This window comes from Mustela putorius, unplaced genomic scaffold, assembly GCF_011764305.1.
Source record: "Mustela putorius furo isolate JIRA1106 unplaced genomic scaffold, ASM1176430v1.1 tig00003845_pilon_pilon_pilon, whole genome shotgun sequence".
Taxonomy (NCBI): Eukaryota; Metazoa; Chordata; class Mammalia; order Carnivora; family Mustelidae; genus Mustela; species Mustela putorius.
Genome location: NW_025421998.1, coordinates 93359210 through 93380916, shown reverse-complemented (window position 1 = coordinate 93380916; position 21707 = coordinate 93359210). Strand labels below are relative to the sequence as shown.

The following is a 21707-nucleotide window of genomic DNA, read 5'->3' as shown; positions in this document are numbered from 1 at the left end:
CATAAAGTTGTGTATTTTCTTCTGATTTCTATTTTGTGGATACCTAGGTCAATTGGTTCATCCTTTATTCAAGCAAGCTGAGCTTTAATACAAGAGATTAACCGTAGTACACTTAACTGTTGGGTTGTACACTCAACTTTTGGGTTGATAGTGCCTTCAAAACCAAATATGGAGCATCCGTAGACTAGTAGAGAGCGGTTTGGTCAGAACTAAGGTTATGTAATCATCTGAATTCTTCTCAACCTTTTTTATTTACCTTAGAGGGGAAAGAAATCTTTATGAAAATTTTGACAAATTAAATCACTAAATTAATTGAGGATCAGTCATGCATTTCTTATAAATAGATGACATGCAACTTTTCATCAAGCCATCTACCAACAACAGTAGAGGTAAAACTAAATTTTAAAAAAGCCGTTTAGTTCTTTTTATTTATTAAATTTCATTTATTACTCTGTTCCTCTCAAAACTGTGTTCTGGCTTTTAAAATTATGCCTGTATCATAACCAGCCTCTCAGTATTCTAACTTGTTCATCACATCACAGCTGTATGTGGTTTATTTTTTACCTTATTATTAAAAGCAGTCAGCAGTAAAATGTTTGACAAAAGTAGACAGTCTTCTCCTTCACCCCCCCTCCCCGTTCTTCATCAGGATCTCCCACACATCTTCTGTCAGTGGTTCTCAACCTCAGTTGGACATTAAAATCATCTGGGAGCTATAAAAATCAGCAGTGCTTGGATCCCAACAAGAGATGTAATGTTGTTACGTTATTGGGCTGGAAAGTAGTCTGGACACTGAGAGGTTAAAGAGCACGCAGGTGATTGTGATTTGCAGGTGAGGCTGAGCGCCATTGCCTGCCTCATGAGATAGTCTGACCAGTGACCAGGAATCTTGTCCCATGTCCTCCAGCCATTTATGCTTAATTATCAGGGCTTTCCCAGAGCTTTCACTTACACTCTGCAGTTTCTCTAGTGAAACAGTTCTTCCAAATGGAACAGTACAGAAGATGCAAGGTGAAAGAACTCTTTTACGTTTATATTTAGCCAACCACTTATTGTAGTTCATGAACCCAGCCAATAAGAAATTAAGCAGTAGAGTACAGTGAGTCAAATGTGCAAGAAATGTAGCAAATGTGGTTTGATCTTTTTCTTTGCCCAAGAAGCAAGAGGCCAGGATCTTTTTACCAACTTCTAAATCGACCTCCTGCCTCTCGCTTTTGTTAATAAAGCGTTCGTGTTGATAATGCTTTTGGAAGGAGGAAAGAGGTTTGAGTTTGTCAGTCTTGAAGGTGCCCTGAGACGAGAACCATTGTACCAATGGGAACACTTAAATTCTAAGGCCGGCAGCGTAGTGGTAGTGCTACCCCCAAACCCATTAGGACCACATTTCGGTATTTCTTTACTGAATCAGGAATGGGAAACAGGAACTGACTCTTGACAGGACTAGTCCTGGGACAGATTCAGATAGCAATTTTTATGCAGTATTTTGCACAGTATTTTGTGACAGTGTTTTGTGCAGAAGGAGGATGGCCGATAAAATTATAAAGTCTTAGTAATTCATATGGAATCTCAGGTAATACTGCCTCTTGCAGAGCTCACTGAGCATCTTTTTTCTTTTTTTTTTTTTTTTTTTAAGATTTTTAGCATCTTTTTTCTTAATCATTTTTATTTCTTTGCCCATTAATAAGAGAATGGGCTGCATATTAGATGGATTATCTAATGACAAAAGCATTGTTCTGGGAATTGCAATAATTTGCTTTTCAGTCTTTTTAGTTGAAGAATAAACAAGAATATTTTTCTTCTTGTGTTCTAACAGGCACCAGAAGTGATCCGGATGCAAGATAAAAACCCATATAGCTTTCAGTCAGATGTCTATGCATTTGGGATTGTTCTATATGAATTGATGACCGGACAGTTACCTTATTCAAACATCAACAACAGGGACCAGGTAAACATTTACGGTCTCTTGGGGTTTATTTTACTGTTTGTATAAAGACTGCACTTTGTTTTAGAAGTGTTGAGTCCTGAGTGGACATGAAGGATGGTTATCTTGATCTTTGTTGCAGTTGTGGAAACCTTTGGTGGACTGTTGGCAGTGACAGCATGTAAGGCCTTCCTTGAAATGTCAGTGCTGAGTGTGGTCACAGAGTGCAGCTCCTGATGTTCTGACTAGAAACTAGAGCTGCCACCGTGGAGATCGCTCACATCTCTTGACCACACAAACCAGAAGGAAGGGCTCTGCTGCGGCGGCGGCTGGGCTTTGCGCCTTCTGTTGTTGGTCATGCTGAGCAGGCACTCGGCTGTGTGCTTCTTTTTAGCCAGTTCTTTTGAAATTAGTGAGGTTTCTCCTCTTTTGAAAGACTAATGTATCATGCTTTCATTTTCTATAATGAGGATTCTAATAGGAGGGAATTATTTTTACTTCTTTCTTCCTAATTTCCTGTTCTCTGTCCTTTCCCAAAGTCCCAAACAGAACCTCATACAACTCTTGTCCTTTTCTATCCTCGCTACATTCGATTCACCAGGACTTCACCACGGACCAAGAAAAAGGAATTGTCTTTACTGATGTTTTTACATTGTACACATTAGGATTTAAAAAGTGGGTGTGTGTATGTGCACGTGTGTAGAGAGACTGAAGCAATTTTACTGTTAATATATTAGAAAACGACGATTGACGATATAAACTGTGGTTAAATAATATTTATATTTTATGCTGTGGGTTGCGTCAGAGTTATGTGGGTAATTTGTTTAAAAATAGAGATACCGGGGTGCCTAGGTGGATCAGTATGTTAAACACTTACCGTTGATTTCGGCTCAGGTCATGATCTCAGGATCACGAGATGGAGCCCCACACGGGGCTCCACACTGAGCATGGAATCTGCTTGGGATTCTCTCTCTCCCTTTCTGTTTGTCCCCCTCCTCCCGCCACCATCTTCCCCCTTCCAAGGGCTTGTTCATGTGCATGTGCGCGCTCTCTCTCTCTCCCTCTTTCAGAAAAAAAATAAAAATAGAGATACTGGAGCAGATTCTAATTCCATGGAGTAGAGTCAGAGTACATTTTTAATAAGTTTCCCAGGTGATTTTGATATATACCAAAGTTGAGAATCACCAATTCAAAAAAATTTTTTTAAAAAGTGAATTTTTAAAAATATTTTAGTTATTTGACAGAGAGAGAGCAAGCACAAGCACAAGCAAGGGGAACAGTAGGGAGAGGAAGAAGGAGAAAGCAGGCTCCTCACCGAGCAGGGAGCCCAGTGTGGGGCTTGATCCCAGGACCCTGGGATTATGACGTGGGCCGAAGGCAGACACTTAACCAGCTGAGCCTCCCAAAAGTGTGAATGTTTTATGTGTTTTGTCATAACCTCCTAATCTAATGAAATGATGGTTTTTAATGTATAAATGTGTTACTTCATTTAAGTAGTGTATGTATTTTGGTCATCAGCACAACTCTCTTATCTTTTTGGTAATAGCTCTGAGTATCTTCCTTAATGAAGAACTTCAATTACCGTGTAGTTTCAGAGAAGTAATCTCAGTTGTCACGTACTTTGTGTGTATTTACTGAATCACCCTATGGCCTCTTACCCAGGGGGTCCTGATTTTATAGTTCAGGAATTTTTTTATTTTTTTTTTTAAGATTTTATTTATTTATTTGACAGAGAGAGAAAGCAAGAGAGGGAACACAAGCAGGGGGAGTGGGAGAGAGAGAAGCAGGCTTCCCGTTGAGCAAGGAGCCGGATGTGGGGCTTGATGCCAGGACTCTGGGATTATGACCTGAACTGAAAGCAGACACTTAACGACTGAGCCACCCAGGCGCCTCTTAAGAATTTTTTTTAAATGACTATGTTCCGGGGCACCTGGGTGGCTCATTCGGTTAAGCATCTGACTTAGGCTCAAGTTATGATTCCAGAGTCCTGGAATCAAGCCCAGCGTTCTAGCTCAGAGGGGAGCCTGCTTCTCCCCCTCCTCCCAGCTCTCTGTCACTATCTCTGTCAAATAAATGAATAAAATCTTAAAAAATAATAATAAATAACTGTGTTTCTACCCAATTCAGCACAAAGCTAATTGTTTAGTTTCTGTTTGGTCTTTCTAACCACTACATAGCTTTAGAATGTTGTATCCTACTTTATAATGTGGAATCCTACTTTTGAGTGTTAAAAAAAAAATCTGTGACCTGGTTCCTAATTACCTGGTATCTTAAACGTACATGAAACTTAGATTCAAGATAGACCAAACTGCTAGCTAAGGAACATAATGGAAACCTTGCACCTGTTGGACTTGTGACATCCTAGGTGACTGAGATGATTGATTTGATGATGGCAGTCTGAAGAGCAAGGTTGTTTTTTTTTTTTTTAATTCATTATTATTTTTTTTAAGATTATATTTATTTATTTGACAGACAGAGATTACAAGTAGGGAGAGAGCCTGGCAGAGAGAGAGAGGGAAGCAGGCTCCCTGCTGAAGAGAGAGAGACCGATGTGGGGCTCGATCCCAGGACCCTGGGATCATGACCTGAGCTGAAGGCAGAGGGTTTAACCCACTGAGCCACCCAGGCATCCCAGCAAGGTTGTTTCTAATTTGCAAGTTTCCTGTGCTCTGCCTTTTATAGTCTCATTAACTCAACCATATAACATCATACCCTGTGCCATGTTTACTTTTCTTTTGCATATTACTTTTTTTTTTTTTTAAGATTTATTTATTTATTTTTAGAGAGCGTGAACAGGAGAGGAAGGGCAGAGGGGGAGGAAGAGAGAGACTCAAGCAGACTCCCTGTTCACCACAGAGCCTGATTCGAGGCTCAATCCCACGACCGTGAGATCGTGCCCTGAGCCGAAATAAAGTTGGACACTTAACCGACTGAGCCACCTAGGCACCCTGCATATTACTTTTCTATAGGAATCTAGGGAATTCTAGTTTAGTTTTAGTTGATTTATTATAGAGACTACAAATAAAATTTTATGAATCTAAGATCTGGATGAAATCCAGTGAATACGTTTGTTTTAATGAAATAAAATTATATTATGGAAACAGATATTATTATTTCCAAAATGTGGATAAAAGCATCGTGGAGTTCTATGCTCATTCGCGTCTTGGCATTTTAAGTGCGTTTGTCTTCCATGGGAATATGATAAATGATGTGGCAAGGGCTTACTCTCCATGAGAAAAGTGAGTGAGTGTCCAACAGAAGGGTAAGGCCTTTACTAGTTAATTCTTTCTGATAATATAGGTAGAGTGTTCTGGAATTTGCCAGTCTGAAGCCACGTTGGGTGTTTGATGAAGAAAAAAGAGGTAAAAGAATGATACACTCTTCCCATCACTCCCAGTCTACTTCATTCCTTCTTAGTCTGCTTTCCTCAAATGACGCTTTCCATGGAACTTCCTCTTGGGAATCAGTAACTCTTCAGTGAAGTAATCCCAAGCTTTGCTCCATCTATTCCTCTTGATTTGTTTCTTCTCTTTCTTTTACTATGATCTCTGTGGCTCTCAGATTGGACTTCTTTGTGAAAATTGAGGAATATTCTTTTTCATAGGAGATAGGACAACTGTGTCTTTACTGTGCACTGTAGGAGCCATTCCTGTACACGCTCCCCCCACCATAGTCTGAGATGGCAGCTTTTCCCAGCAAATTTAAAGCAGGACTCTGATTAAGCAGCTCGATATAAAGAATGACCTTGGACTACTCATAACCTGCATGACCTGGTCACTTTACCTCTTCTGGTGTCTTCCCCCCACCCCAATTCAACTAAAGAATTCCTTATCGTTATAAAAATCAGATTCTTTCCTAAAGCACGTCTTTTAGCTCCTCAGGGGATGGCCATTCCTATGTTACTTTGCAGAATAGCATTGGCTTTTGTTTTCCTTACTCTAGTGCTGAAGTCTGAGAAATTGCTGTCATTTTTTCCCCTCTTGGTCCTTCTGTTTCACTCTCTGATCACACTAATCACACTCTTCAGTGCAGCTTCTCTAAGTTGGGATTAGTGATGCTCTCATTTGAGCTAGGTGTATTGACACTCTGTCCTCTTTGTTTTCTTGGAGAAGTGCTTCGTCATCCTAGAAAAAAATAACAGATAACTTCTGTCTTATTTTAAGTATATTTCAGTTACTGTTACTGTATAATAAACCACCCAAAATGTAGTGGCTGAAGCAAATTATGAATCTGCAGGTTGGGCTGCCTTCAGTAAGGAAGGTTTATTTCTGTGTCACATGGTATTGCCTAGGGTACATTTGTCGGGTGTTAAAGGATCCACTTCCAAAATGACTCATTCACACATCCTACAAGGTGTCGTGCTAGCTGTCCACTGGAAGCTCAGTCAGGGCCAAGGGCTGGGGGCCTCAGTTCTTCTCCACCTGGGCCTTTCTGTGGGGGGTACTTTGTAGAAAGCATGGACTTGGTACAGCCTCGTTGCTAGGTTGTTTTTTTTTTTTAATTATCCCCCCTGGTGGCTGGGTTCTAAGCATAAGACCTCAGGAAACAACAGATAGGAAATGATAAGTGTCTTATCAATGCACAAGTTATTTTAATAAAAAATTTTCAGGGGTGCCTGGGTGACTCAGGCATTAATCATCTGCCTTCGGCTCAGGTCATAATCCCAGGGTCCTGGGATTGCCCCGTATCAGGCTCCCTGCTCACTGGGAGGTTTGCTTCTCCCTCTCCCACTTGTGTACCCCTTGCTTGTGTTCCCTCTCTTGTTGTCTCTCTCTTTCAAATAAATAAATAAAATCTTTTTAAAAATAAATAAATAATTTTTTCGGGGCACCTGGGTTGCTCAGTGGGTTAAAGCCTCTGCCTTCGGCTCAGGTCATGATCTCAGGGTTCTGGGATCAAGCCCCGCGTTGGGCTCTCTGCTCGGCAGGGAGCCTGCTTCTCTCTCTCTCCGCCTGCCTCTCTGCCTACTTGTGATCTCTGTCTGTCAAATAAATAAATAAAACCTTTAAAAAAAAAAATAAGAATTAAAATAATAAAAATTTAAAAAATTTTTTTTTAATTTTCAAAACTACTATATGCGAAGCACTGTAGGATACAGAGGGATACAAAGATGAATAAAGCACAGGCCATGCTGTTAGTTGTTAGTCTGCTGAGGCAGCACAGGGTGATGAGCAGACGCTGCTCCTGTCACACAGAGGAGTGAATGAAAGGGCAGAGGTGCCGGGAGGGCTGAGTGTGGTTTGAGAAGGAAGGTAATCAGTCCCAGAATTTTAAATGGAACCACTGACTTTATTGTGTCTGTGACACTTAAATCTTCTGTACATGAATTATCCAGGTAAGTCTTCCCTTCAAGTTTAAATAATTGCAAAGAATGTGATTTCCTTTGTATTGCATTAACATTTCAAAATAAAGTCATTATTTCCTTTTCAGTGTATCCAGTGAAATCTAAAAGCCATTCTGACTTGATACCTACCATCACTTGCTTAAAAAATAGATTCATTAATTTTTGGAAGTTTTTCTCTTTGAAGAAACATTTTTAACATTTTTTTTTTATGCTTTCAAGGCTTTTTCTTACTGGCCAAGTCACATCTTTGCAACAAAAATATGTATTTACATTTAGAATTTGAAAAAATCTTTTCCTGTGACTTTAATCTTTGAATATTTTTAAAATTCTGAATTATACTGCTGTTAATAATTATTAACATATAACTGATAAAAATGTAAGTGTTGATATATAGAAACATAGAAGGAAAATTTTACTGGAAATGTGTGTCTTAACGAACAGGGCTTTTCTTTTCAGTTCATTCCTACATTTGTGGATAAATAGGCTTTTGCTACATGAGGTAGGACTTAGCAACAGTTCCTTTCTTTGTTTTATTTTTATTTTTTTTTTTAAGATTTTATTTATTTATTTGTCAGAGAGAAGGGGAGAGAGCGAGCGAGCACAGGCAGACAGAATGGCAGGCAGAGGCAGAGGGAGAAGCAGGCTCCGGAACTCGATCCCAGGCCAACTGAGCCACTCAGGCGTCCTTTTGTTTTATTTTTAAAGAAGTATCCACTGAGAACTCTTGTTAAAGTAGATACAAAGATGGAAAATTCAGGTGTTTGTTGTGCTCATCTGCACAGATCAGTGATCCCCTAGACCACACTCGGATTCAGCCTTCAGTAAGTCTCAGAATGCCTTCCAGGTTGCTAGTACTTAGAGTTGCTGTTCGTTACAGCAGCCAAGGGAAGAGGCACAAGGGGAGAATCCAGGAGAGTTCCACATGTGGAGGCCCTGGTTGTCTTCTCCCAGTGTAACAGTGGATAGCACTGAATTCTCCTGGCGGCCGTGTGTGACAACAGGCAGGTATTGCCGAGTTATCCCCAGGGCTCGGGCTAAGTGAATACGGTTGACCACCTGTGTGGCTGACCTTAATTTTAGCTGATACTTCTTGACTCAGTGTCCCTTCTATAAATCAGTTCAATAGCATAGACTATCTGGCACAGCCCAAGGCCCCCAGGTAAACAGAAGAACTATTATCAGGCAGGACCTGCCAGAGGTTTAGGGATTACCTTCCACGAGACAAAGGCAAAGGCCAGCCTTCTCTCTGGGCAAGATTAGTTCTTACCGTTCATGTATCACTCTGTTACTTTGAACTAATTTCTGTAATGTACCAAAAATTACATAATAATTTATCAGTAAATTTTACAATTAGCTGAAAGCAAAGAACTGGAACCCAGCTGTCTTGCAAAGGAATTTGTCACCTGTTCATTAGAGCCTAAATACCAGTGTGTGAACGTGTCCCAGTGGTACCCCAGCAGTTTGACACCTTGGAACAGTGTGTACTATTGTTACATTTCATATGGGGGAGCAGGTGAGCCTTTTATAAAGTGGGAAGAAGGGCAGTTCTGACAGGGGCGGTGACAAAGGAGGATAAGCTTTATACCTGCGCTTCAGTGGGGCTCGGGCCAGTCAGTGTGTCGTTCAACAGCAGTTACTGTGGCACCGAACAGGAAATAACATAAAGTTAGGTTATCAGACTTGAATGTTCCTAAAGTTTATAAGCTCTGCCTTGTCTGTAACAGGGGATCTCTTACTGGCTCTCTCCACCCAGCCTCTGGTCTGTGCATGTTGGACCTGTTCCCTCTAAGATCAAAATCCCTCTCTCTATACAAAAGAGTCCCAGGACTCCTAAAGTCTGTCTCTCTCCATTCTCAGAAGAGCCAAAAATTAAGAAATCATGAAAAGTTACCTCTCTGCACCCAGAGAAGACAAGCCTTTTTACTCTATGAAACAGAAAATTTAATACCCAAGTGGTTTACTTTCTTTTTTTCAGAGGAGGCTCTGTTTCTCAGACCTATGTAAAAATAAATGCCCCATTTCTTCCATTCCCTGAACAAACGAATTTAAAATGCAATGCTGAGCGCCTGGGTGGCTCAGTGGGTTAGAGCCTCTGACTTTGGCTCGGGTCATGATCCAGGGGTCCTGGGATTGAGCCCCACATCGGGCTCTCTGTTTGGCAGGAAACATGCTTCCTCCTCTCTCTCTCTCTCTGCCTGCCTCTCTGCCTACTTGTGATCTCTGTCAAATAAATAAAATCTTTAAAAATAAAATAAAATGCAGATGCCAAAACAACTGCTAAAAGGTTAACTTTTTTGGTTCCTGCTACATATATATATATATAAAGGGCTTAGTGTGATGCCCAGCAAGTACTCAATAAATTACTTTTTAAGTAGAAAAAGAGGTACAATCTGATGTGTCTCATGATTACCCTGGCAATGGAAAATGGATTGTGTAAGGAGAGACTGGAAGCCTGGGGAGCAATTAGGAGACCTTTGCAATATTCCACAGGTCCAGAAGTTTTCAGCTTACAGCCCATTAAGTATTGGTTCCCCACGATGTGATACATAGGAATCAAAATACTAGCATTGTGTTTCTTAACTTTTTGTTGATGTACAGTGTACATGCAGAAAAATACTCATAAATGCACACAGTTTGTTGAATTATCAATGTTTATGTGTTTTTCAGCTTATCAATAAGGTTGTATGATTTGGTTTTTTTCTCTTCCCAGATAATTTTTATGGTTGGACGAGGATATCTTTCTCCAGATCTCAGTAAGGTACGGAGTAACTGTCCAAAAGCCATGAAGAGATTGATGGCAGAGTGCCTAAAAAAGAAAAGAGATGAGAGGCCACTCTTTCCCCAAGTAAGAAGCAGCTCTATGTGTTACTTAACAGGACAGACTAATACTCAGATGCAGATTTTTAAATAGTTTCTAGAGGACACAGTTTGTACGTTGTGGATTTGGATTCCATGTGATTATGTGCAGGCAGAAGATAAGTAATCACATAAAGATAATTATATAAAGGTTGAATGATAGGTTATCTAAAAACTCAGAACAAAATATTCAGAAAGACTTTACTTTTGTCTAGCTGTTCTCAAACTTTTTGGTCTCGTGCCATTTTACACACCTAAAAGTTATTGAAGGCCCCCAAAGGGCTTTTGTTTTATATAAGTAATAATTGCCATTTTATAAATTAAAACTAAGTTTTTAAAATACTTCTAAGTTTATTTAAACATAATAAAATCATTACATGTTAACTTTTTATGAAAAAGAACAGTATTTTCCCAGACAACAGAATTAGTGAAAAGAATGGCATTGTTTTACCTTTTTTGCAAATCTCTGCAGAAGAAGACATCTGGATTCTCTGCATTCATTATGTTGCAGTGCAATATTTTACATCATTTAGCCTCTGAAATCTCCACTTAATACTTGTAAAATAATGACCATAAAAAAGGCAAATAATACCTTAGTGTTACTATGAAAATAGTTTTTCCACAGACTACACTTTGAGAACTGCTACCTGAATTCTTCCTGGTGGTAAAACAAATTCCAAGCATCCCTTTGATACCACGTCTTTTGGAGGAGCCAAAAATATCTTTATGTTTTCTTTTTTTTTTTTTTAAGATTTTATTTATTTATTTGACAGAGAGAGATTACAAGCAGGCAGAGAGGCAGGCAGAGAGAGAGAGAAGGAAGCAGGCTCCCCGCTGAGCAGAGAGCCCGATGTGGGTCTCAATCCCAGGACGCTGAGATCATGACCTGAGCTGAAGGCAGCGGCTCAACCCACTGAGCCACCCAGGCACCCCTCTTTATGTTTTCTATAAAAAGAAAGGGCACCTGTTGGTACTGTCTATCTTTCTCTGATTCTTGGAAAATTACCATTGCTTTTTATCTTTTCATGGTATAAGGCCAATGCCCTTAAGTTAACAATCTTTCATAAGCCTTAGAAACTGAAACTAAATACCTGAACAAGCTTGGAAAGTTTGGATTCTATAGATATTGTAATAGAAATTCAGTTTTTTATGATGCTTTTGAAGTTGTGGATAGCTCTACATAAATGGATCTTGATAAATCAGTACAGCTTTCAGGTGGGAAGAGCTGCCTCTAGTAATTACTCAGCTACCATAATTACTGAGTTGGTCTTTTGTGGACCTTAGTAATGCCTTTGAATACCCACTCCGAGCTGGCTCTTTTAGACAGAAGTCACTGCTACAGGAATGAGTGAATCTTTTATTCCTGTCTGAAGAATTAAAGATAGAATTTATAATTTTAACAAGTCTCTCATAGGCTTTCTCAGGGTGGGTAGATACATGTTTTAATATTGGAATTATATGTTACTACTTCTTTGAGGAAGAGTAGTTTTTTTTAACCCAGAAAACCACTGACTTAAGACTATGGAAGTAAAAGGACAGGTATTGTTGGCCAATATCAGCAGGACCCCGTACCACATTCTCTTCTTTAGAGTCCAGGTACTAGAGTTCCCTGTTTAACCTGCTTGATGTACATTAATAATGCAAATTATATTCAAAGGCCCACTTTTTTTTTAAGACTTTATTTTTTTAACTAATCTCTACACCCAACATGGGGCTCAGACTTAAAACCCTGAGATAAGAGTTGCATACTCTACTGACTGAGCCAGCCAGATGCCCCTATAGGCCCACTTTTTAAGTGGTATTAAAGGGGTTAAAATGTTTATATTTCTAAATGTATGTAACATTTTATTCTTTGCATGGTATCAGAAAATGAAATGCATATCTGAATTTTTGAGATTATTGAAGGCTACTCCTTTTAAGTATTATTTTTAATTTTTCATTATAAGATCTCTTTTCACACTGTATACACATTTCACATGCTAAACACAAATTTCAGATGGCTAAAGATTTATATGTAAAAAACTAAACTGAAAAATAAGTCATTTTTATAACCTTGAGGTAAGGAAGGCTTTCCTAATAAGCAGAGACAAAATCCAGAAGTAATAAAGGAAAACATAGCAAGTGTGACTCCATTAAAAGTTTTTAAACTTCTATATAATAAAAATAATATTGTAAGGTAAACACGAAAAATAATTGCAGCATGTATAACAAAATATAAATACTGATATTATCCAAAGGCCTCCTACAAATCAATAAGTAAAAAATAATAATAAATAGAAAATGAGCAAAGGATATGAACTGGTGATTCACAAAGAAATATAAATGCTGAATAAATTTAGGTTGTTTAAAGTTCTGTGACAGTCTGTAAAATGCATAGTGACAGTAAAATACATTTTTATTTTCTCTCTCAGACTGGCAACATCCAGCATTGGGAACAGTGTTGGGAAGTAAGGAAGAGCCCTCCTTATAAATTTTTTAACAGTGTTGTTGGGAATGTAAATTAGTTTGGCCTTTTGAAAGGACTTGGTAGAATTCATAACTTGAAATATATATACTTTTTGCACTGGCAATTCCACTCCTAAAAATGTATGTTATAGAACCTGCTTCCACAAGTGCTCAGAGATATCTATAGATAGATAGATAGATAGATAGATAGATATATTTTTTTTAAAGACTTACCATAATAGGAAAAATTAAAGACCTAAAGATCAGGGTAGCTGTCTAGATGGCATGGATATTAGTGAGGGGAAAGAAAAGCAATGCAGAAAAATATGTGTAGTATGATACCACTTTAAATGGTGATGAGGGTGGGGATGGGCTCTGTTTTCATATGTGCATGTTTATGCATAGGAAAGGTCCAGAAGAAAGTATAGACTCTTAAACAGTGGTTACCCCTGGAAGGTAGGACTTAAACTTTTTCTGTATTATTTGAATTTTTATTTGTGTGTTATGCTTGTAATTTAAAATGTTTTGTAACATTGCTTCTTTGCCTTATACTAATCATACAGATTACAGTTTAACTGTTTAAAAAGTTTTCATAGCTCAGAAAAATAATAATAGTAATGGCTGCTAAAGTTGTACTGAGTACTTAATATATGCCCGGCACTGTGCCAAGCCTTTTACATGTATGTCTCATGATTGTGAATGTCCATTATCATACTGTCTGCCTTAAAGAATCATAACCCATTTCTCTGTACCTCAAACTATGCGGAGTTTCTACATTTTGTGTACTGGTGTCTATTTGTAGTTTGCCTGTCTTCTCCACTCTTGAATTGTCACCTGTGACTTCTCACTCCTGTGTCACTAGCAGCCTGGGTCATTGGGGTCCTACTTTTAATTATGTACGTGGAAGACATTTCCCATTACTAAGTTTCTTAAAGAATGAGTTGCTCTGATGATTCTGTTGTGAAGTCATTAGTGCTTTACTGATAGACACTCCATCTTCTTCCCCAAAAGGACTGTGGTCTGTGAGAGGCATATCACTGGCTTAAATTTTTTTATTATTTACTGTTCCAAGGCTGGCAGATGATTTCAAATGTAAACAAAAGCTAACTATAGGTTACTTTCCCCATTCATTTTACAGAAATTAAAGCTCTAAGAGTTTGATCATTTACTTTTCTTTGTAAGGAAAAATGCCAGTTATTCAGTATTTTTTTAGACATTTAGGATAATACCAAAGTGTAAGATTTCAGGTGCTTTCTTATAAAGTATGATGAGAATTTTAAAGATTAATACCACCTAGATTTTCATTCTACTTTCTTTTTCTCTCTTTTTTTTTTTTCTTTTTTTCAGATTCTCGCCTCTATTGAGCTGCTGGCCCGCTCATTGCCAAAAATTCACCGCAGTGCATCAGAACCCTCCTTGAATCGGGCTGGCTTCCAAACAGAGGATTTTAGTCTATATGCTTGTGCTTCTCCAAAAACACCCATCCAGGCAGGGGGATATGGTGCGTTTCCTGTCCACTGAAAGAAATTAAATGAGTGTGCCAGTAGAGGGGAGTAGGGACCAAGGAAATGAAGATATGTTTGCTTATATATTTGCTAAATTGATTAAGATCTTTTTTTAAAAAAAGATGAACCAAAGAATGTGTAGGTTTTTAAAAACTCGATAAAATTATTTCCCAATCTAAAATGTAAACTTAGCATTGGATTTTCAACATCCATGCATTTTATAAAATGCACAGACCTTGCTCAACATCTGCGGTGCCTCTTGCAGAGGGCTTACATCCTGTTCCAGATTTGTTTACTGGCTTATTCTAACTTTTAAACTTCATTTAAACTTTTCTCATGCACCTTTTGTTATTAGCTATCACATGTCCATCAGGGACTCCCAAGAGCAGCACATCCCTGTGCATGGATTTGCAGGTGGAAGGTGATAGTAGATTAGCCTGTGTTAGGCAAGGCAAGCCAAACAGATCTAATTGAAGAAGTCACTAGGATTGAATAAGTCACTTTTATTCTAAATATTTTTTCTGTAACTTTTTATTATAATTTGGAATATATGGTTGTCCTTTATTCCCTCGAAGCAATAGACTGACTTTCTTTTTATAAGCTATGGGTACAGGTAACCAAGGTTACTGGTTACCTGAGGAGTGTCATGTTTGACATGAGCGATATGATTGAACTTGAGGTTTTTAGTGGGCAAATGTTAAAAGTCAAAGTTCCTTGTAAATAATACTTCCCCATATATCAAGGATATCTTACACACATAGAAGTTGAATTTCTTACAAATGCATTATTTCCTCCTCCCCTACAAAAGCGTCACAGAATTCTGTGAGTAGTTTTGGCTTTGTCTGTTTAGATGTCTTTAGTTGCCAAACAACCAGGTAATGGACTTCTTAAAAATTATTATTACTTTAAATTATACTTACCTCTCATGATGCCTCTTTTAACAATCATGTTATCCATGTGTCATAAAATTTCTGTGCTCCTTCTGTTCTTATTAGGAGTAAAGGCTATTTTTTTTTTCTGGTTTTGTTTCTGTTTTTGTAGCCCACAGTATGAAATATTTGGTAGTGCTTTCTAATACTTAAATTTTCTTGTGTAGAAGATGATTGTACTGGGGCAGTCAGTGTATTCTTACTGTGAGCCAGAATCTTACTGGGAATCAGAAATGAAAGAAGCAGTATCAGTGTCATCTCGTCAAAGAGATGACCATCTCCACTTCAAAGTCAGTAGCAAAAGCCCAGCCTCTTAGATACATTTTCACTCAGTTTGGAACTGTGGTGGTTTTTAAATATAACTGACAGTTTGGGGTTATTTAGCCACATAGACATCTGTGTAAATACCATCCTTTGAGCCAATAAAGAAGAAAGTTGGGAAGACCTTAATGATAATTTAGTTTTTAAGTGCCATAGGTAAATTTCTAAAATACTTTATTAATTGGAATGGATGAGATTTCATCCAAGAAAACTTCTCAGTAGGAAGCATGGCATACTTTACGCCCCTCATTTGAGTAGTTTGAAGTAAGTAATGCCATTCATCTTCTGCAGAATTGATTCACGCCTTTTAATTAGGCAAGAGTAATGGAAAAGAACCCCTCTCGTGTTTTCAAAAAAAAAATTGAGAAAGGCATGAAAGAATGGAACATATTGGAAAACATTAAAGTGCTGAATTTCTAAATCCTCTAGTGATATTAAAGATAGGATTATTATTAATTACTAAATAGGGTTTTATTTATCACAAACTGAATAGCAAGCGTGTAGCTAATAGAGTTCTTACATTGGTCTGTGGAATGCCGAAAGGTTTGGGCATTTTAAGGCGCAAGAGTCAAAGGATCTTTTTCTTGATACAACTCTAGTGCAGTTCCCCACTGTACTCGTTTCACTCAGATTGTCCTTTCTGTGCTTACTCCTCTTTCTCGCCCCCCCTCAACAACTCCCCACACTGACCACTGGCCAGCCCCCCACTATCTGCATTTGACTCCTTTCCTTCTCCTTTGCCAGAGGGCATTGCTGAGCTCTTAGAACTGCTCAGAAAGTCATGTATGCCATCTCACATGTTCCAGTGTGCCTCCAGAGGATCACCTAGTAGTTTCCTGGCCAAACTGGGCCCACTGGAAGTGTTGGTGAAAGAACATGAACAGTCTGGCAGAGCGAGATGTTTAGGTAGCGCGGATGTGTTGAAGGAGGGAACAGTAGAAGACGTATGGTAGTCTCCCTTTCTGTTGTTTTTTTATACTGCATTTTAGATACATTCTTCAAATAAAGAAAAATATTTTCTAACTGTATGTAGAGTTAACCTCTCTAACTAGATAATTGAAACAGAAGGACATTCATTCTCTTGTGACTGACCGCTTTTACTGCTAAAACGTCAGCCCCCCAGATATTTTTATTAAAGTTGATTTCCTTTTTCAGCAGGAATCCTTTTTGTAAAATTTGTTTTACATTTTAGAATTTTTACTGGTCAGTGATGAGGACTACGATTTTTCTTCTTGACTTTAAGTAGTTTGGAATCACAGCATTTAATCAAATGCTTTAGGTTTTTTATTTTCAGATATTAAATATTGTACTAGTCATTGGCATACTAAAACATTAGTTAAGTTTTCCTCTTTAAATAGTGACCATTTAACACAGCAGCTTAAATGGCTGTCTCAGGTGAGTCACTCAATTTAAGGAAATGGGCTGCTTTTTTTTTTTAATATTATGAAATGGGTACTTCATGACTAAAACATTTTGTCAGTTACAGTCTTATTTGATTGAGAATTATTAAGCATTTCTAGAGCACTTTTTAAATTTTACTCAATATTTCATCTCTCCTACGGTAATTTCTCTTAAGAATTTAACAAATCCAGTGTGTCTGTGCCAGAATGTTTATCATATTTTTGAAACTTCCTGAAAAAATTGATTATACTGCCCCCCACATCTAAAATGGTGGTTGATTTCTGTGCAAATCAATTTTTCATAGCATATTTTATCTTTAAGAAGTATATAGCAAATTATATGTATTAACAGCCACTGAAATACGTTCAATCTGGGAATAAAAGATAGTTATGTAGTATCTTAAAATCCTTAGCTTTCAAATAAACAGATCTTGATATTTGAGGTATCTAAAATCACAGGCCCTTCCCACGTGTCCTCTACCTTAATCTTAAATAAAGTCACATGAAAAGTAGAACTTAGGGGGCGCCTGGGTGGCTCAGTGGGTTAAGCCGCTGCCTTCGGCTCAGGTCATGATCTCAGGGTCCTGGGATCGAGCCCCACATTGGGCTCTCTGCTCAGCGGGGAGCCTGCTTCCTCCTCTCTCTCTGCCTGCCTCTCTGCCTACTTGTGATCTCTCTCTCTCTCTCTCTCTGTCAAATAAATAAATAAATAAATAAATAAGTAGGACTTAGGTTATTCTCAACGAGGCAAGTAAAAAAAAAAGTTTCATCTTGGCCTTTGATTTTTCAGGCAGTAATTAAATTAGTAATACCGAGATTTCCAAAGTCACGTAGTGTTCTGGATATTCCACCTCAAATAATTCTTACCTCAAATAAAATTGGATAGGAGGTAGCATGATAATAGATAATTTTCAGATATGCAAGAAGGAATATGCTTTTTTCCCCAAAAGCAGATCCATTTCCTGTTATCCCCATCTTTACTTAAATTTCTCCATTATTTCAGGGACATATATAGAAAGAGTTTTTAATTTTATTGATCTGTAAGCTTTTGAGTTCTTTTTGTCTTTTTTTATTTCTGGACCTTCAGTCTGTTTAGGAAGTAAAAACTGCTTTCCTTTAGAAGCAGTAGACAATGGTAGGGTGATCTTCAGGGTTGGCTTCATTGGTGACTGATTTGGGGTTTCTTGGTAAGAGTTCATACTTTGGGAGGTTGTTTTGTGATTTTTTTTTTTTTAAGGCTAACATTTAAGTTTGTAGAATAGAACACTACAACAAAGTGAGGAGTGTCTAATTATCATAACTAGTGGAGAACATCTGAAGATTTTTTAAAGTTATTTTTTCATGTGGTATATACGATTTAACATAGAATTTTATCACTTTTGATATTCTCAGTTAATAGATTATTAAGATTTTGATATTCTCACTTAACAGAATAGCTGTTTTTTAAAATAAAGATTTCTCAGTAAATCCTATTTTCACATTGGCTTCCTTTAATGAGATTTAGATTCTGCAGGATTCAGTGATTGCTAATTAGAATGTTGAAAATTGCTCTAAAGAAATGTATTAAAATAGTGGAAAAAATAGCAACCTTCAAACCATAAGCAAAGGTAGTATAAATGTTTATAGATTTCTAGAGTCTTTGTTAACATAATAACCGTCTGTGATTTTGTGCTTCATGTTTGGCTCTCCGAGGTCTTAGTAATGTGGCTATGTTTTTTCCATCAATGCTATACTCCCTTCACAGTCCTTTTAATTTTTAAATATGAGAATAATTCTTTTACCCTTCTTTGATCTTTTGACTCACAATACCATGGTTACTTGCTTCGTAGAAGGAATGCTTTAGCTAGAAAGAGATAGTATCACTATCTGCAGTCCAGTTAGTAGTAATATCCAGAATGGGAAAACAAATGGGTTATTACTGAAAATTATTTAGGGGTGTATTCATTGTTGAGGACCCCCCCAACCCTGAACTTGCATTTTAATGAAGTGCCATTTTCTAGCTGTGAGATATCAGGCAAATTACCTCATATTCTAAACCCCCAGCTTGCTCCTCCATAAGTTGAGAGAAGTAATAGTACCTGCCTTACGGTTACGATGAGGCTTAGATGCAAACATATATAAAGCATGCAGTGAGGCACCTGGCAGGTAGCAGGCGTTCAGATAGTTACTAAGATAATCAGCCTGCGATCTGAGGGTTCAGTCAGCCCGTCATTAGCAATCTGTTGTTTGTTGGGACACACCAGTGTCCTCTAGTAGTCAGTTGGACTCCACTGGCAGAGAGTGGACAGGTCACTCCTAGATGAAAGTCTGTTCGCATCAGTGACTGGACCCACATCACAGACTCTTATTACGGAAGATGAATGTTCAGGCCGGCTATATTCTGATAGTTGTCGGTTACAAACCAACCCTCAGAAATTTTGTGCCCTGGAGTGCATGTAAGGGAAGGAACCAGCCCATAGTCACAAGTAGAAGATGTGAACAAAATGCTGGGTGAAACATAATGGCACAAAGCCCTCAAATTTAGGAAAGTTCAATGACACATACCCCCATGTAATTGTTTGGTGGTCTGAAAGGGGAAATGAACTAGAAAATGGATAGTCTAGATTTTCTTTCCTTCAATCAAATGTGTGATGTGGACAAATCATTTGACCTCTTAATTTTATCTTCTGCAAATAGGGGATAATTCCTGCTTCTTCCTTTCTGTTAGTGGCATTATAATAATGGAAATGAGTTGATAACTGGGGGGAAAGTATTCAAATCAACCTTACTATTTTATAATCTGTTTTTGAGAAATTTTGTTCATTGGAATAGTTTTCAGCATAGCATGTAAAATCCAACTGGGAAATTACCTGCAGACTCGATATTTAATTGATAGAACCGAAGCATATTCTACATATTATAAATTATGTATTTCAGCCATTTTTGCTTTTAAATTAGTGATGGTGTCACTAGATTTGTAATAGCGAGTCACCTTTCAGTGAGGTTTCAGTGAGGCTTGTCTAGGTCTCTAGGTTATTTGAGATAACTTTTTTAAATTAGCTCTTGTCCTCCCTCTACAGGAGAATTTGCAGCCTTCAAGTAGCCACACCATCATGGCAACATCTCCTCTTATTTCTTAAGTCTTGTGTTCGTACAATTTGTTAACATCAAAACACAGTTCTGTTCCTCAAATCTTTTTTTAAAGATACAGAATTTTCAATGCATAAGCTGGTGTGGAACAGAATGGAATTTCCCATCCACCAAAAGAGGGAAGAATGTTTTAGGAACCAGAATTCTCTGCTGCCAGTGTTTCTTCTTCAACACAAATACCACGTGCATACAAGTCTGCCCACTCCCAGGAAGGAAGAGGAGAGAGCCTGAGTTCTGACCTTTTGACGGTCAGGCATGATGGAAAGAAACTGCTGCTACAGCTTGGGAGATTGGCTGTGGAGAGCCTGCCAGTCAGCTCTGCCCTTCTAACCGCCAGATCAGTGCGTGGCTGGTCACCTGACGGGGCAGCTGTAATCGCCAAGCATCGTTCTCTTTCCTGTTCTGGGATTTTGTCGTGGAGCTCTTTTCCCTAGTCACCACCGGTTCATTTCTGAGGGATGGAACAAAAATGCAGCATGGCCTTTCTGTGTGGTGCATGCCCAGTCTTTGACCAATTTCTATCAAGTGAAGCTCTTTTATTTAAATGGAGAATGAGAGGCAAGGAGGAGATACGATTTGGTGTAGAGGAAAAGGGAATGCTGCATCTTTTTCCTGACCTACTGGGTTTCTGGTCTTTGTCTCCTTGCTCACTGAGGGTGTCTGCCTAACCAAGCAGGCTGGAAAGTGCTGGCACACATTGCCTGCCTTTCTCACTGGGTCCAGCAATGAAGACAAGTGGTGGGGATTTTTTTTTTTCCTCCACAGTGTAGCAAGTTCTCAGGAAAATACAGTTGATATCTTCCTCCTAAGCTCTTCCAGTCATCAAGTACTTACGTGGCTACTTTGTCCAGGGCACAAAATGCCATGGCAGTATCTGATTCAGAGCCTACAAAACTGCTTGATAACAGTTTTGAATGTGTGAGACATTTATGTAATTTAAATGTAAGGTACAAGTCTTAATTTCTGAGTTTTCTTCTATTATATTTTTATTAAAAAGAAAATAATTTTCAGATTTAATTGAATTGGAATAAAAGAATACTTCCCACCAGAATTATATATCCTGGAAAATTGTATTTTTGTTATATAAACAACTTTTAAAGAAAGATCATTATCCTTTTCTCTACCTAAATATGGGGAGTCTTAGCATAATGACAGATATTTATAATTTTTAAATTAATGGTACTTGCTGGATCCACACTAACATCTTTGCTAATATCTCGTGTTTTCCTCCAACTTCCTCTACACTCCATCCTCCATCCTCTTTCCAGTCTCTTATCTAGAACGTGCAACCTAAAATAAAAATGGTGGTGTCTCCATTCATTCTCCTTCTTCCTTTTTTCCCAAGCCTGGTCTTCAAAAGGTTGGGTAATTTGGCAGCTGAGTTCCCCAGGTAGAGAATAGAGAAATTTTAGGTGTATTGGGACCGAGGGAAGGTGCGTGAAGCCTAACATCAGTTGTTTCTATAGAAAGAGTTGCTCTGGTATTAGAAACATCATTCTTTATTTTTGCCTAAGTGGAAGATAGAACCCAGTCGTAGCTTCCTTTGGCCTTGACTAAAGGGTGGCATAAATTGCAGTAGCGACAAAGTGACTCTGGACGTATTAATGACAAATACCTCCCTTATCATGAGGCTTAGCATCTCTTGCCAGGATTTAGGAATGTAAATCAAATCAAATGTACTTAGCCCAACCAAGCTATGTAGCCAAGATCGTAAAGAAATTAGGGCCCATAAAATAAATCAGGGAATTCGAAGCTGTTAAAGATTTCAGATTGTAATTGATCCCACCGTCTGTCAGCCTCTTACGCTCACTGCCATTACATGCTTTTTGCTAAAATACCTGTATTCAGAGGAAGGCC

General features: G+C 38.2%; 1 protein-coding gene across 6 annotated transcripts in view; it reads left to right on the top strand.

Annotated features, from left to right (window-relative positions):
* The window catches only part of BRAF (B-Raf proto-oncogene, serine/threonine kinase), a 177808-nt gene extending 157863 nt beyond the window's left edge, over positions 1-19945 (top strand). For 3 of the 6 annotated variants that reach the window (XM_013049714.2, XM_045063073.1, XM_045063074.1), the window contains 5 exons: positions 1814-1945; positions 9976-10110; positions 12972-13022; positions 13914-14067; positions 19781-19945. In XM_013049714.2, coding sequence (XP_012905168.2) covers positions 1814-1945; positions 9976-10110; positions 12972-13022; positions 13914-14067; positions 19781-19803 — 495 coding nt within the window. In that variant the 3' untranslated portion in view covers positions 19804-19945. Of the gene's footprint in view, positions 1-1813; positions 1946-9975; positions 10111-12532; positions 12569-12971; positions 13023-13913; positions 14068-19780 lie in introns of all 6 variants that reach the window. The other 3 variants (XM_013049713.2, XM_045063072.1, XM_045063071.1) reach the window with 2 other exon arrangements.
* Positions 19946-21707: the final 1762 nt, after the last annotated feature.